The following is a 15,625-nucleotide window of genomic DNA, read 5'->3' on the forward strand; positions in this document are numbered from 1 at the left end:
TCCAGAGGTTTCTTATCAATGGTTATGAAAAGTGGATCAGTTTGATTAGTAGGAGAAAATTCTTTCCTTATTTGTATATATTCTAACAAAATTGTGTAAGGGCAGATAAGCTGACCTAATTTATGTAGCTGTATATTTATGCCTTTTCTAAAAGGATCTGTTTTTGATTGTTTTAATTTCAAAACTACTAAGTCTGAGTGAAATACAACATCTTCAATACATAAATTAATATGTGGATCAAACTGAGGCCTTTGACACTGTAAACTCGCCACATCTCAAAAATCCATAAAATGCGACAATGCATGCAGTTCTTAACATTAAATCAGTAAACTTGGAACAAAAACCTTTTCTCAAACAATTTACAATTTTTTCCAAAATTTCGAAAGTTATTTGTAATCTTACGTGATTTTTTGTTTTTTGCAGTCTTTTTACAGAATTTAAAACATAATCAAGTCTGATTAAAGGTGTATTATGAGCAGATTGTAAGGGATCATTTTGATTACCCTGTACATATTTATACCTAATTCCACATAAATATAGTTTAATGGTAGAGTATTGTAAACTTAGAATTTTAAAGCAGTGGGCTATGAAATAAATTAAAATATCCTCAGAAATAGGAGGTAAATTAGAAAATTGAAAACCATTCAATAACATAAAAGTCTCAAATTTTCTGAACCCAGTATCATAAACAGTTCTTGTAGTATTAGCAATAGCACTGTTCCATAGTTCATTCACTGCTTGATTTAGGACCACATTACATCTGAGCTGCTTGGGCACTTCATTGGATGTTGTGCTGCACTGGGAGCTAGTTTGCGGAATCTGTCTATCTGTAAACGAGATAGAGCATCACTTATATCATTCTGATATCCTGGAAGATGTTTGGCACTAAAATGAAAGTTGAATTTACAAGCACACCATGTAAGTTTCCTCATTAATTTCATTATTTGTAAACACTTTGAACGGCCCTTTTTTACTATAGCCACTGTAGCTTCATTGTCACACCAAAAAAGAATGCGTTTTGTTGTCCACTGTGAGCCCCACAGTATTGCGGATACTACAATGGGGTATAATTCAAGAAAAGCCATTGAAAATGTTTTGTCAGGATAAGCAATGTTTGATGGCCATGATGAATAAAACCATTCTCCCTTGAAATATCCACCAAATCCTTTTGTTGATGAGGCATCAGTAAAAAGTTCCATATCATAACTTGAGTAAAATTGTCTACTGTAAAACATGTTCACACCATTCCAGCTGCTCAGAAAAAGTAACCAAAATTCTAGGTCAACACGGCATTCCTTATCTAATTTAACATAATGATGCAAATCATTGACAGTAGTGGACAGCCCTATGAGGTATGAAACAAAGGATCTACCAGGTAAAATGACACGTGAAGCAAAGTTTAAGTGACCCAAAAGCTGCAATAATTCCCTTTTTGTACAAGATTTTTTCCTGCATAATTTTTTGATGAATTCACAAATGCGATCAACTTTATTAAGAGGTAGTCAAGCTTCCATTTTTTCAGAATCTAGAATAATACCCAAATATTCTAAACATTTTACAGGACCTATTGTCTTATGTTTTGCTATAGGAATGTTCAGTTTTTTGAAAATCATCATCATTATAGCCATAGTCCTCTCACCATCAGCATCTGGTGGATCTATGGTTAGGAAATCATCCAATAAATGCAAAATGCTATTAACTTTGTAATTGTTTTCTGCAATATGACACAAAGCTTGGGATAAATGGTCAAAAATTTTGGGGCTTGAACGACATCCAAAAGTTAAACGGACATAAAAATAATACATTTTTTCCCATTGTATGCAGAAAATAGGCCACTGACTTGGTACAATTGGACAATTTTTGAACGCGTCGGATATGTCGAACTTGCAAAGCCAGGAATTTCTTCCAAATTTCAAAATAACATCAATGGCGTCATCTATTCTAACATAAGACATTGAGCAATCCTGTTTGTCAATAAGATCATTAATACTAAGATGTTTATCATCATTATGTGGTGAAGATAAGTCCAATATTAAACGCTTTTTACCAGAATATTTCCCTTCTGCAATACCAATTGGGCTTACCCTATATTTTTGAAAAGGGGGATCCTTAAAAGGCCCATACAAGAAACCTTTAAAAACTTCTTTCTCTATCAAATCAGAAACCACATCTGGTTGTGTCCTAGCAGATAAACTATTCCTACATTCTTTTGTAGGTAAATCTGTTGTAGATACCATAGTATCAAATCCTTTCTCTAAGCCATTGCATAAATAGTTAACAAATTTTTTGTCAGGATGAGAAATTAATTCTTTTGCAAGTTTAATAACATTAATTGGAGTAGTAGCCAGATATGGGAAATCATGTAGTCATTGACCTTGCTTATTTGTTGTTATTTTCTCAAACTTTTGTGAAGAGTTTACTGTATGTGGCTTAGATTGTACTTCAGTCCTACCTTGAGAGGGGAAAACTTTTTGACAAGATAATAGGGTATGACCAGCGACTTTACATCTGCTACAGATATGTGAAAAATGACAAAAACTCCTGGTACAACCCCTACTGGTATTAAAATTATTGCACACCTCCCGCCCAGAATGATAAATTTTCGTTCTACCTAACTTATCAGTAGTGTCTACCTGCCTTGATACTTTATCTGGGTAATCTTGATATGTCATGGAGGTTTGCATAGGACAAAAAGCAGTAGTGTGATCAACCAAATTACAAATTTTGCAAACATTTACATTCCCACCAGCAACTATTAATGAAAGAAGATCCCTATCTCTTTTGCTCCAGTCAACCTTAATCCTTCTCTCCCTTAAAAGAGCTGCTGATTTTGCAGAAAACAATTTATGGTAATCATAAAATCTGTCACCATAAAAATTACAAATATCTATAATCTCATCTTCATAAGCATCTAGCTCTGTTCTACGGTCAGGGTAAACTGATGACATGACCCTCTTAAACTTGCCAAATGCCTTAATGAATTCTTGAATTGTGAGTTTTCTATTAAGACGGGGATCTGGCTTCCCAGAAATATTTAACTCTAACCCATTAGCTGCAACAGAGTGAATTTGGGGAGTTTCATAGTTTGGGATAAGAAGAGATGCCAAATTAACATCCTTACCGTCAATGATTTGCTTTTGAATAGAAGGAGATATAATGTCCACATTAGAATATTCATCCGAACGCACTCCACATGAAACATTTCCAACTTGTGGTCCTGAGATGAAAGATACATGCTCTTGTGTATTTCCATGTAAAACGGTATTATTTCCTCTGTTAGAAGTTTCACTCCTATTCCCAATCCCTGCATGGTTATACCACTGTTGAAGGTTGAATTCGCGATCTCTACCTGTGTCATGAGTACAATTGTCTCTGTAAATTAGCTGTTTGAAGGTCTCTTGAAGTCCTTCAAAACACTGAGCTATGTTCCTGTCTGTTCCACCATTCTCATTTTCACCATTTGAAACACTGCTTCTGTGTTGATGCACTGATTCTGCTAAGGTAATTGGAAGAGTGCTCTCTGGTGAGGAATCTGCGTTAATCTCATCACTAACGGTGTCTGTCTGTTGTGTCTCTAAAGATGTTACTCCATCAAAACAATTCTCTAAATAAAGTTGTTTTAACACTTGTTTTGACATACCAGAAGGTGTTCTTATTCCCTTTTGTTAAGTTCTTCTTTTAGTTTGTTTATTGTCCAGTTAGAAGGGTTATTAGAATCCCATTGGGTCTCATACGGAGAACTCCTAGTTTTCCTTCGAACACCTTTTCCTCTGCCAGACATTTTGTTGTCAGTTACATATATTCCAAAATAATGTTTATTTTTTCAGGTTATATAGTTTGAATTATATTTAGTTGTTTAAAAACTGTAATATAGCTTTTGTAAAGTAATCCAAACACTGAAAGTTCAAGTTTTTAGCTAAAACACTAATAGCACTATTAGCCAAGATTATTCTATAACTGCTTAATCTGCATTTAGATAAATGAATACTCAAGGCAGCATACACAGGTTTTTAATACACAACTTCTTAATGGGATACTCCTAAGTGGGAGGAGTTTAAACTGCACCCAGATTAATGTATCAAGAAACAAAGGACAAAGGAAGCTAAATGCCACAAGTGGTCACTAATTAACAAGACATGTATATTTGTATTGGAACTGATGAAATTAGACCTCCTGCTAAGAACATGTGATAAACTTCATATCTAACTGATTGACATATGATAATAAATCTGTTTCCTCTCAACAGCAAAGAAAATACACATCCTGGGAAAATCCTAAAATAATGACTACTGAGTAATTAAAATCAAATTATGTATAAACATAACTTATATAACATATAACCACCAAATAAATAAAAAAATCTAAGAATATAATATAGCTCCCCCAGAAGAGGCATAGTTTGTGAAACAGCTGTATTTACAAATAGCAACCTAGTAACCTGTCAAATGTATCATTAAATTTACCTGTTTTTGATTTAACAATAACACTATCTGGATCTGCAACCTTCAACAGATCAAACTGTGTCTTGGGATCACCCCTGACTTGAAGAATCATTTGTTCTGTGCCTGATTTGACTTCTGATGTCCTCAGTTGAACAACATTATAATATTTAAGCTGAAATACTGCTATTACACTGCCTTCTCTGTAAAAAAAATAGAATATATAAGAGAATAAATATCAGTTAACCCCCACTTACTCTGCATAAAAATGTCTATAAATCTTCGTGCTGAAAATAATGGTAAAAAATTTCTAAATGGGACTTTTCTCAAACTGCACAAAAATCCACAGCTTTTTAAGAAATGTCAATTGTGAACGTCAGGTATTTAGGCATTTGTACAATGTACTTTGTATTTATTTATATATTCATTGACTTATTTTAAACCAATTTCATTGAAGAACACATGATATTCTATAAAAAAAATCCAAATACAAATGTACATTCATATTTTTAATTTGCATGCAATTCTATAAAGAGTTCGGTAAACTAAGAAATTATTACCTGCATTTACCATTGCGATTTTGAAGAATGGATAAGAATTGAGGATTAACTAGATATCATTGAGATGGGAGCCATCTCTGTGGGCCCCGCTGTCAATAACGTGGGGTAAATAAGTTTTATGGATAATCTGATATGAAGCATTATTTGAAGTTATCACATAGTCTCACGTGTGATTTTAATCTAAGATTTTAAGTTAAAACTGATGAATATTCTCAACTTACTTTCATAGTATAATAGTGATATGACTGCATGATGTGAACTCATTGTTGACTACTCTAAGGTGACTTCTGGATATATGGATTGATGTTTGAACAATATGTTTAAAGGTGCTGCCCAATTGATATTTGTCACATATTTTTAGAATTATGCCTTCAATATATTATGACCCACCAAGTATAAAGTATGAAATATTAACGGACCTAGGATGCATACATTATGACACATTCTCTGGTGTTGGTTAATATATATGTTAAGTTGAAAATGTTTGTCAGGTATAAAGTATGAAATAATAACAGCTGTTCTCTCAAAATATAGTGTGGATCAAATTTGTTAGCGATGGACAGACCAACAGACAGACAGACCTTTGACCTAGGAAGTTGTACATACATCATGACACGCCCTCTGGTGGTGGTTAAAATGGATGTCAAGTATAAACTTTGAAATCATAACGGTTCTCAAGATATAGAGCGGACACAATCTTCACAACAGAACACGGGCTTGTCAACTGAAACCAGTTTTTTTGACGTTGACCTTTGACCTAGGAAGTTGTACATACATCATGACAAGCCCTCTGGTGGTGGTTAAAATGGATGACAAGTATAAACTTTGAAATCATAACGGTTATCTAGATATGGAGCGGACACGATCTTCACCACAGGACATGGGGTTGTCAACTGAAACCAAAGTTTTTGACCTTGACCTTTGACCTAGGAAGTTGTACATACATCATGACACACCCTTGGGTGTTGGTTAATAATCATGTTAAGTATTAAGTATAAAATCATAACGGTTATCTAGATATGGAGAGGACTCGATCTTCACCAAAGAACACAGGGTTGTCAACTGAAACCAAAGTTTTTGACCTTGACCTTTGACCTAGGAAGTTGTACATACATCATGACACACCCTCTGGTGTTGGTTAAAATGGATGTCAAGTATAAACTTTGAAGTCATAATGGTTCTCAAGATATAGAGCGGACACGATCTTCACCACAGGATACAGGGTTGTCAACTGAAACCAAAGTTTTTTTACCTTGACCTTTGACCTAGGAAGTTGTACATACATCATGACACGCCCTCTGGTGGTGGATAATATACATGTAAAGTATAAAGTATGAAATCATTATGGTTCTCTAGATATGGAGCGGACACGAAAGTGTTACGGACAGACGGACAGACTGATCACTATAGGGCGACCCGCCTAAGACTGATTACTATAGGGTGACCCGCCTAAGACTGATCACTATAGGGCGACCCGCCTTTTAGGCGGGGCCCTAATAATTGTTATTACAACAAAGTCTGCATTCAGATATATGTATCTGATATAAGAATCAAAGTTCTTACTACAAAGCAACATTACTCACATTAAAATAAAACTTGCAATAATCTTTGAATATACAATATTCATCAAGAGGATAAAGTTTCTGTCTGGTATATGTCTGTTTCCCATAAGGCAGATAAAGGTTATCCAGCTCTTCTGCCCGTCTGCCACAACTGTGACCATCTTGTTACCATGGCTTTTTCTCAGATTTGATTGTGACATTAGATCTGGTCAAATTTCACAATCAAATCTTGCATTAAAAAAGATGGCTTCTAGAAATTATTTTGATATACAAACAAAATATAAAATAACATTTTTTTAATAATGAATTTAATATATAAACAAACCTTAGTTCTATAACCTTTAATGATTCAAAATAAGCACTGGTGTTTCCAGAATAGGTGATGATCTGAATAAAAAAAACAAAGAAAATTAGTCAATCCATTGCATTAGAGTAACTAAAAATCATAAAATAGAATATTTTCACAAATTGTTTCATAAATTTTCAACCTTTACGAGACCTTAAACTTTTTGTTTACCCTTATGTTTGATGTTTAAATTCAATCTCCTACTCAAGTGTTGTATTGTTCATTCTTTATGTTAAAGACTGATCTCTCACTATGAGATTTCTGAGTTGTCTATGTACACACCTGTTGTACAAGTCTGGTCTTCAACTCTGAAAATTCTGAGTGGTTTATAACACACCTCTTTTTCAAGTCTGGTATTTTCCTCTAAGAATTCCAAGTTGTATGATACATAGTACAGGTCTAGTGTCCTTATTTGAGAATTCAGAGTTGTACGGTAAGCACATGTTGTACAAGTATGATCTTCTTCTAAGAGAACTACAAGTTGTATATTACACAAATGTTGTACACGTCTGATATCCTACTCTGAGAATTCTGAGCTGTACGTGACATACCTGTTGTACAAGTATTGACTCCTACTTTGAGATTTCAGAGTTGTATGTTTTACACCAGTTGTACAAGTCAAGTCTGGTCAATACCCCTCTGAGAGTTATGTATCACACCTGTTGTACAAGTCTGATCATTTACATTAAGTATTCTGATTTATATGTTACATAAATATTGTTCAAGTGTGATCTCTTACTCTAAGAATTCTGAGTTGTACGATTCACACCTGTTGTACAAGTCTGGTCTCCTACATTAAGTATTCTGACTTGCATGTTACATACCTCTTGTACAAGTCTGGTCCCTAATGCCATGGCTTCTGTGCTTGCTAAATTAGCATACGCTGGCATCCAGGTAATATTATATTTGATGGTGATTTCAAATAAATTTGATCTCTCAACTGTCAATAAAAAAATTAACATATATTCAATTCACTGATCTTTTTAGGCTATTCAAACTAGAAATATGAAAAATGGTGAGCCTCTCAAAAAATGAATATTCTCCCATTTCAGTTAATCCATTACAAATACAAATTAATAAAATAACATATGTCAAATGAAATCTAAAAATTTAAAATCTTTAGAGCTTGTATAATTTAAAACTTTTTCAATAGACTTATCTTTCAACAGGACATGTGATCAGGTAATGACAGATGATCAGGTAATGACAGATGTTTATAGTGTTTTTTATTACACAGTATTTTAGTACAACTTAATTCTACAATTGGCCTATTTTTTCCTGACTTGATTTTAAAGGAATAAATACAAACTGATTTGCAAAAAGTTAAACAGCAAAAATACTGAACTCTAAGGAAAATTCGTTAGGGGAAGTCCTTTAATAAGTAGATAGTAAAATCTTAAGCTCAAACACATCAAAAGAATGGAAAACAACTGTCAAAATATCTTTTTACCTGGCACACAAGCGAGTATATCAAATCCCTGTGGTATATTGCTGGTAAAATTTGATTTGACCAAGGTCTCTGCAACATCTCTGATAGAACATGATGGAAAACTCATAGCTGTACAGTTGATAAACGGGAGCCAGATTCTGTAAAATTCACAACATATTTTAAATAGAGGTGGTGGTGAACAAATTTTTAAAATCAGGACTATGATATTTTATTGTGTCGGTTCTATGCAGTTTTCTTAACTTTTAGTGTTTTTTTTCAAAGCGTTATGACAATATTTTTGAGTCAAACAGATAACAAGTCTAGGTTAGTTGGCAGAGTAATCAATCAATTTTGAAGGGACATAATAATATACTGAACATTTCGTAAGAGTGTTATAAATCAGACAATTTATACTTGCTGACCGAGTATGTATAGAATAGTAAGATTATTGTCCTGTGAGGTGTAGCTATTCCATGAGGTTTAGTTGAGGGCATTTTTTCGTATCTGAGAGGACACTAAACTTACTTTTCAACGAATATTCAGTCAGTAAGTGTTTTATTATACTGGAAGAGACAAAATGCCAAGAACCGAACCACACAGCTGATCACAATTTTCTGTTACATTTGTGAAAGACAATGTATACACATTGATGACATTTATACAATGTTATATATGTATTCCAAAAACAAGAAGGCAATCGTAAGTTTAAAGCTACTCTGTACAACAGAATAAACTACAGAACAACAATTTCAATGAATTCTGTTCATCTGTCATTACTTTTTGTTCAGATGACAGATTTTGTTTTTTTTGGCATCCTCATCCTTACTAAGTCCTTCTGAGATAAAAACCAATCATAATGACTGAGTCAAACTGTCTTCTGATGCGACTGTGTGTTTGTTCAAACAACTCACGAATTGACAATAATAATCGTTGATAATAGTCCAGAATGATTTGAAATGAAATGAAACCCAATAGCCCATTCTGTAGCTGAGGCTAAAATAATATCCTATGATATATCTGTATAAATCTCCTTCAAAAGTGTTCTCTATTTTATGTTTTGTGATAATCTTTGTCTCTTACAGTGGATTCATTTATTTTCATGGGTACCAATTATTAGAAAATTTGCATATTTGTGGATATTTAATTTCGTGGTTTTGACAAAATCTGCATATATCCTTTAGAAAATATGTGAATTGTTGAATATTTAAATGAGTGGTTTCCCTGTTCCCATGAATTCCACAAAAAATTGATATCCAACAAATATCAATAAATCCACAGTATACTGTACAGTTTATTTTAAACAGTATAGTTTGTCTTTTATACTGTATACTATATTCACACTGTATAGTTTGTCATTTATACTGTATAGTTTAATCATAGTGTATAGTTTATAACTTTTATACTTACTGACAAAATGGATACTGTAGAGATGGGCCAAATCCAGTAAAACAAGCACTGTTCATCGCCATGGTTTCTATTAGTTCTGTATTATGACAAGAATCTAAATCTTCATCATTCACTAGAGAAAAGTATGAAATATGGAATCATTTAAATTTATCTCTTGCAACGGATGATTGCAATTGACTGGCATTTAAAAAACTAGAGGCTCTAAAGAGCCTGTGTCGCTCACCTTGGTCTATGTGCATAGTAAACAAAGGACAAAGATGGATTCATGACAAAATTGTGTTTTGGTGATGGTGATGTGTTTGTACTTTACTGAACATTCTTACTGCTTTGCAATTATCTCTATCTATAATAAACTTGACCCAGTTGTTACAGTGGAAAATATTTGTAAAAATCTACAAAAATTTACAAATTGTAGAAAATTGAATATAAAGGGCAATAACTCCTTAAGGGGTCAATTCATGTTGACTTATTCATACGTCTGACTTTGCTGTACATTATTGCTGTTATTTGTAGGTCTTACTTTGCTGTCCATTATTACTGTTTACAATTTATTTCTATCTATATTAATACTCAAGATAATAACCAAAAGCTGCAAAATTTTCTAAAAACTACCAATTCAGGGGCAGCAACCCAACAACAGGTTGCCTGATTGGTTTGAAAATTTCAGGGCAGATAAATTTTGACCTAATGAACAATTTTATCCCAGTCAGATTTCCTGTTAATGCTTTGGTTTCAGAGATATGAGCCAAAAACTGCATTTTACACTATGTACTATTTTAACAATGGTTGGCCTTCTTGGTTCGAGGACAGGGTCAACAGACACATTTTTTTAAGTAAAATACCATAATGAGGATTGTGGACAAGTTTGGTTAAATTTGTCTTTGTAGTTTCAGAGGAGAGGATTTTTATAAAGGATTACAAAAATTTACCAAAAAATGTAAAAAATTGACTATAAAGAGCAATTAATCCTGAAGGGGTCAACTGACCATTTTGTAGATATCGCTTTGCTGAACATTATTGCATTATTGACCTTTGGGCCAGGTGAGATTAAAATAAGCCTGAATTCTAAGATGCAATAAAGCATTGCATCTGCACACCTGTGTGTTTCTTTAAATTATCTTATTAGAGAGTAAATCAAGTTTATAACTCCCTGAGGTTGTGAGTGCAAATCCAACACATGGCAGGTGAACTCAACTCCAATCTCAATTGACTAAAGGATTGCTAGTTTTTCTACTGAAGGTCAGTGGTTCTCTTCTGGTACTCCTGCTACCTCCACCAATAAAACTGACCACCACAACATCATTAGCACAAGAGTGTTGAAAGTGGCATTTAACACCAATCCATCAATCTTTTACTTTTTTTTCTCTTGGATGAGAAATAGAAGTTCCTATTTGCGATATTGTCCTACTTATAATTGCAATCTCCTTTTTTTTCAAAAGATTTAAAAGAGAGATGAAAAACTTGACTTCCCATTCAATATAAAATCTTACCATTACAAGATCTGATTTGTGACTGTGGAATATTTGGTAGATAGCTTGGTAATATAGCTGGCATCCATCCATTAAGTGAGGTCCTGGCACACTTCTTGTCTGTGCTTTCTTCAACTGTGTGATGTATACAATCTAAGTATATAGTGTATGATCTGCAATGAAAAACACGTATGATTGATAGCTATCACTCTTGATTGATTGGTTGGTGGTGTTTTAACGCCACTTTTAAGCACCACATTAAAGCTATTTCATGGCAGCCAGTTTTTTATTGGCGGAGAAAACCTGGAGTGCCTGGAGAAAACCATTGACCTTTGATAGGAAAACTGACAATCTTCGTCTAGGGGGGTTTGAACTCACAACCTTAGTGTTGAGTGGGTATCACCCTTGAAGAAGCAGTCTTTAGAGTAAAAGGAGAAAGACTAAAGCCAAAAGTTTTTGTTACATCATCAGCTAAGCAGAAAAAAAATGAATTATTGACCCATTAAAAATATACATGAATGCCTGGACAATTATGAGCCTTTTATGAACTATATCCTTTTTACAGACAAGAGTGCACACGCTTAAATGTTTTGCCTTCTTTACTAATTATTGATGTTATGTTGATAGACCTAATTATAAAGCTTGACTACAACTATCACATACACTTAACATTATCCAAGAACATGAGGTAAAGGTCATATAAACCAAACAAGAAACACATGTACATGTACACCTTACAATCATTAAATACACTCAATATAGTTGACCTATTGGTTATAGCTTCTGAGAAATACTAAACCAAGAAAACTAAACATTGACTAATGAACCATGAAAATGAAGTCAAGGTCAGATGAACCATGCCAGACAGACACATACGGCTTACAATTCTTTCATACAACAAATATAGTTGACCTATTGCTATATAGTTTTAGAAAAACAGACCAAAACACAACATTAGTACAAATGCTGAAATGTCTTGCCTTCTTTAATAATCATTGATATTATGTTGATAGTCCTAAATATAAAGCTTTATTACACTGTCACATAAACTTAACATTAACCAAGAAAAGTAAACATTGACCAATGAACCATGAAAATGAGGTCAAGGTCAGATGAATCATGCCAGACAGGCATGTACAGTTAACAATTCTTGCATACATCAAATATAGTTGACCTATTGCTTATAATTTAAGATAAACAGACCAAAACACAAAAACTAAACACTGAGCAATGAACTGTGAAAATGAGTTCAAGGTCAAATAAAACCTGTGCGACTGTCACATAAATCATAAGATATTTCCACACACCAAATATAGTTGACCTATTGCATATAGTATTAGAAACAAGAACATGTCCCCAGGACACGGATGCCCAATCAGCACTATAATTTTCTATCTTCAGTGGACAGTGAAAATGGGAGAAAATCTCTAATTTGGGATTAAAATTAGAAAGATCATATGATAGGGAACAAGTGTACTAAGTTTCAAGTTAATTGGACTTCAACTGCACCAAAAACTACCACGATCAAAAACTTTATCCTGAAGCAGGACAGACAGACCCACAGACCAGAAAACACAATACCCATAAAAGGGGCATTAAAAAGACCAAAACTCAAAAACTTAACTATAACCACTGAACCATGAAAATAAGGTCAAAATCAGATGGAACTTGCCAGTTGAACATGTACACCTTACAGTCCTCCCATATGCTGCATATACTGGACCTTATGCTTAGTACCATAGAAATTGACTTGAACACCGAAACTTAACCTAGTTCACTGATCCATGAAATGAGGTTGAGGTCAAGTGAAAACTGTCTGACGGGCATGAGGACAGTGCATTGTACTCACATAACAAATATAGTTATACTATTACTCATAATAAGAGAGAAATTAACATTACAACAAATGTTAACTTTTTTTCAAGTTGACACTGAACCATGAAAATGAGGTCAAGGTCAATGGAAATGTGACAGACGAAAACTTCATAAAATGAGGCATCTTAATACAAAGATAAACATCTAGGTCTAAAATATATAGCTTTAAAAAAGTAAAGGGACATGCCACCACCACCAGATCATTATCCCTATATAGCTATGTCAAGCTTTCTGCTACAAGAGTCGCAGGCTTGACAAACACCATTAATGTTTTTAAAATGTCATTTCTGTTTGTATTGTTACTGAAGTATTTTTGAAAAGAATCAGTTGTTGACTTCAAATGTGTGCACAATAAACCCATGTTTATCTAAGCGGAACCAACCTTGGTAAAACTGAGGCTGGACTTATTTAAATCTAAGCTTAACCAACCTCAGTCAAGGTCAGGACCAGCTTTTGTAAATCTAAGCTTAACCAACTTAAGTGAAACTCAGGCTGGACTTATTTAAATCTAAGTGTAACTAACGGAAGTCAAAGTCAGGACGAGCTTTTGTAAAACTAAGCTTAACCAACCTCAGTCAAGGTCAGGCTGAACTTTTGTAAAACTAAACTTAACCAACCAAAGTCAAGGACAGGCTGAACTTTTGTAAAACTAAACTTAACCAACCAAAGTCAAGGTCAGGCTGAACTTTTGTGAAGCTGAGCGTAACCAACCTAGGTGAAAGTCAGGATGAACTTAAGTAAATCCAATCTTAACCAATCTAAGTGAAAGTCATTCTGTACTTTTGTAAATCTAAGCTTAACCAAACAAAGTCAAGGTCAGGCTGAACTTATATGATCCAAGTGTAACCAAACTAAGTCAAGGTCAGGAAAACTCATGTAAAGTTAAGTTTAAATTCTCTGAGCACTTATAAAATCTATTAAATTTACCTGCAGAAAATACCTTGGTCTATGTTAGTTGTATTCATAAATCCATACAAAGCCATAATACAAGTCTGAACAGACATGACTTCTACATTTAAAACTTTACAAACATCTTCTGAATCTGTTGTGTCATCTGTATAAAAAAATATGTCATATTTTAAATCATAGCAAAATAGTACAGAACATCAATCTTAGTTGGCAAACACATCACCAAGAAAGGAAAACACAAAAATTAATTTCTACTATATGACAAGCATTAAATATATAAACTAGAGGCTCCAAAGAGCCTGTGTCGCTCACCTTGGTCTATGTGAATATTAAACAAAGGAAGCAGATGGATTCATGACAAAATTGTGTTTTGGTGATGGTGATGTGTTTGTAAATCTTACTTTACTAGTCTTGCTGCTTACATTTATCTCTATCTATAATGAACTTGGCCCAGTAGTTTCAGTGGAAAATGTTAATAAAAATTTACAAATTTTATGAAAATTGTTAAAAATTGACTATAAAGGACAATAACTTCTTAGGGGGTCAATTGACCATTTCGATCATGTTGACTTATTTGTAAATCTTACTTTGCTGAACATAATTGCTGTTTACAGTTTATCTCTATCTATAATAAAATTTAAGATAATAACCAAAAACAGCAAAATTTCCTTAAAATTACCAATTCAGGGGCAGCAACCCAACAATTGGTTGTCAGATTCATCTGAAAATTATAGAGCAGATAGATCTTGATCTGATTAAAAATTTTACCCCTTTGTTGGATTTGCTCTAAATGCATTGGTTTTTGAGTTATAAGCCAAAAAACTGCATTTTACCCCTATGTTCTATTTTTAGCTGTGGCGGCCATCTTGATTTGATAGTCGGGTCACCGGACACATTTTTAAAACTAGATACCCCAAAGATGATTATTGCCAAGTCTGGATTAATTTGGCCCAGTAGTTTCAGAGGAGAAGATTTTTGTAAAAGATAACTAAGATTTACAAAATGGTTAAAAATTTACTATAAAGGGCAATAACTCCTAAACAGTTCAACTGACCATTCCGGTCATGTTGACTTATTTGTAAATCCTACTTTGCTAAACATTATTGCTGTTTATAGTTTATCTCTATCTATAATAATATTCAAGATAATAACCAAAAACTGCAAAATTTCCACAAAATTACCAATTCAGGGGCAGCAACCCAACAACGGTTTGACAGATTCATCTGAAAATTTCAGGGCAGATAGATCTTGACCTGATAAACATTTTTACCCCATGTCAGATTTCCTCTAAATGCTTTGGTTTTTGAGTTATAAGCCAAAAACTGCATTTTACCCCTATGTTCTATTTTTAGCCGTGGCGGCCATCTTGGTTGGTTGACCGGATCACGCCACATATTTTTAAAACTTGATACCCCAATGATGATTGCGGCCAAGTTTGGTTAAATTTGGACCAGTAGTTTCAGAGGAGAAGATTTTTGTAAAAGTTAACAACGACGACGGACGACGGACGCCGGACGACGCCGGACGACGGACGCCGGACGACGACGGACACCGGACGCAAAGTGATGGGAAAAGCTCACTTGGCCCTTCGGGCCAGGATAGCTAAAAAGAAGATGTGGTAACTTGTTG

The 15,625-nt window shown here is 33.9% G+C and overlaps 1 protein-coding gene across 1 annotated transcript in view; it reads right to left on the bottom strand.

Moving 5' to 3' along the window:
• Positions 1–15,625, bottom strand: part of LOC134716784 (uncharacterized) — a 182,630-nt gene that overhangs the window by 84,762 nt on the left and 82,243 nt on the right. Inside the window, exons 47-53 of the mRNA XM_063579792.1 lie at positions 14,015–14,141; positions 11,234–11,385; positions 9,744–9,855; positions 8,358–8,494; positions 7,732–7,847; positions 6,887–6,948; positions 4,464–4,642 (exon numbers count right to left, since the gene is read on the bottom strand). Of these exons, the coding sequence (XP_063435862.1) occupies positions 4,464–4,642; positions 6,887–6,948; positions 7,732–7,847; positions 8,358–8,494; positions 9,744–9,855; positions 11,234–11,385; positions 14,015–14,141 (885 nt within the window). The remainder of the gene's footprint in view (positions 1–4,463; positions 4,643–6,886; positions 6,949–7,731; positions 7,848–8,357; positions 8,495–9,743; positions 9,856–11,233; positions 11,386–14,014; positions 14,142–15,625) is intronic.

The sequence above is a fragment of the Mytilus trossulus genome, chromosome 4, assembly GCF_036588685.1.
Source record: "Mytilus trossulus isolate FHL-02 chromosome 4, PNRI_Mtr1.1.1.hap1, whole genome shotgun sequence".
In the NCBI taxonomy this organism is placed as follows: Eukaryota; Metazoa; Mollusca; class Bivalvia; order Mytilida; family Mytilidae; genus Mytilus; species Mytilus trossulus.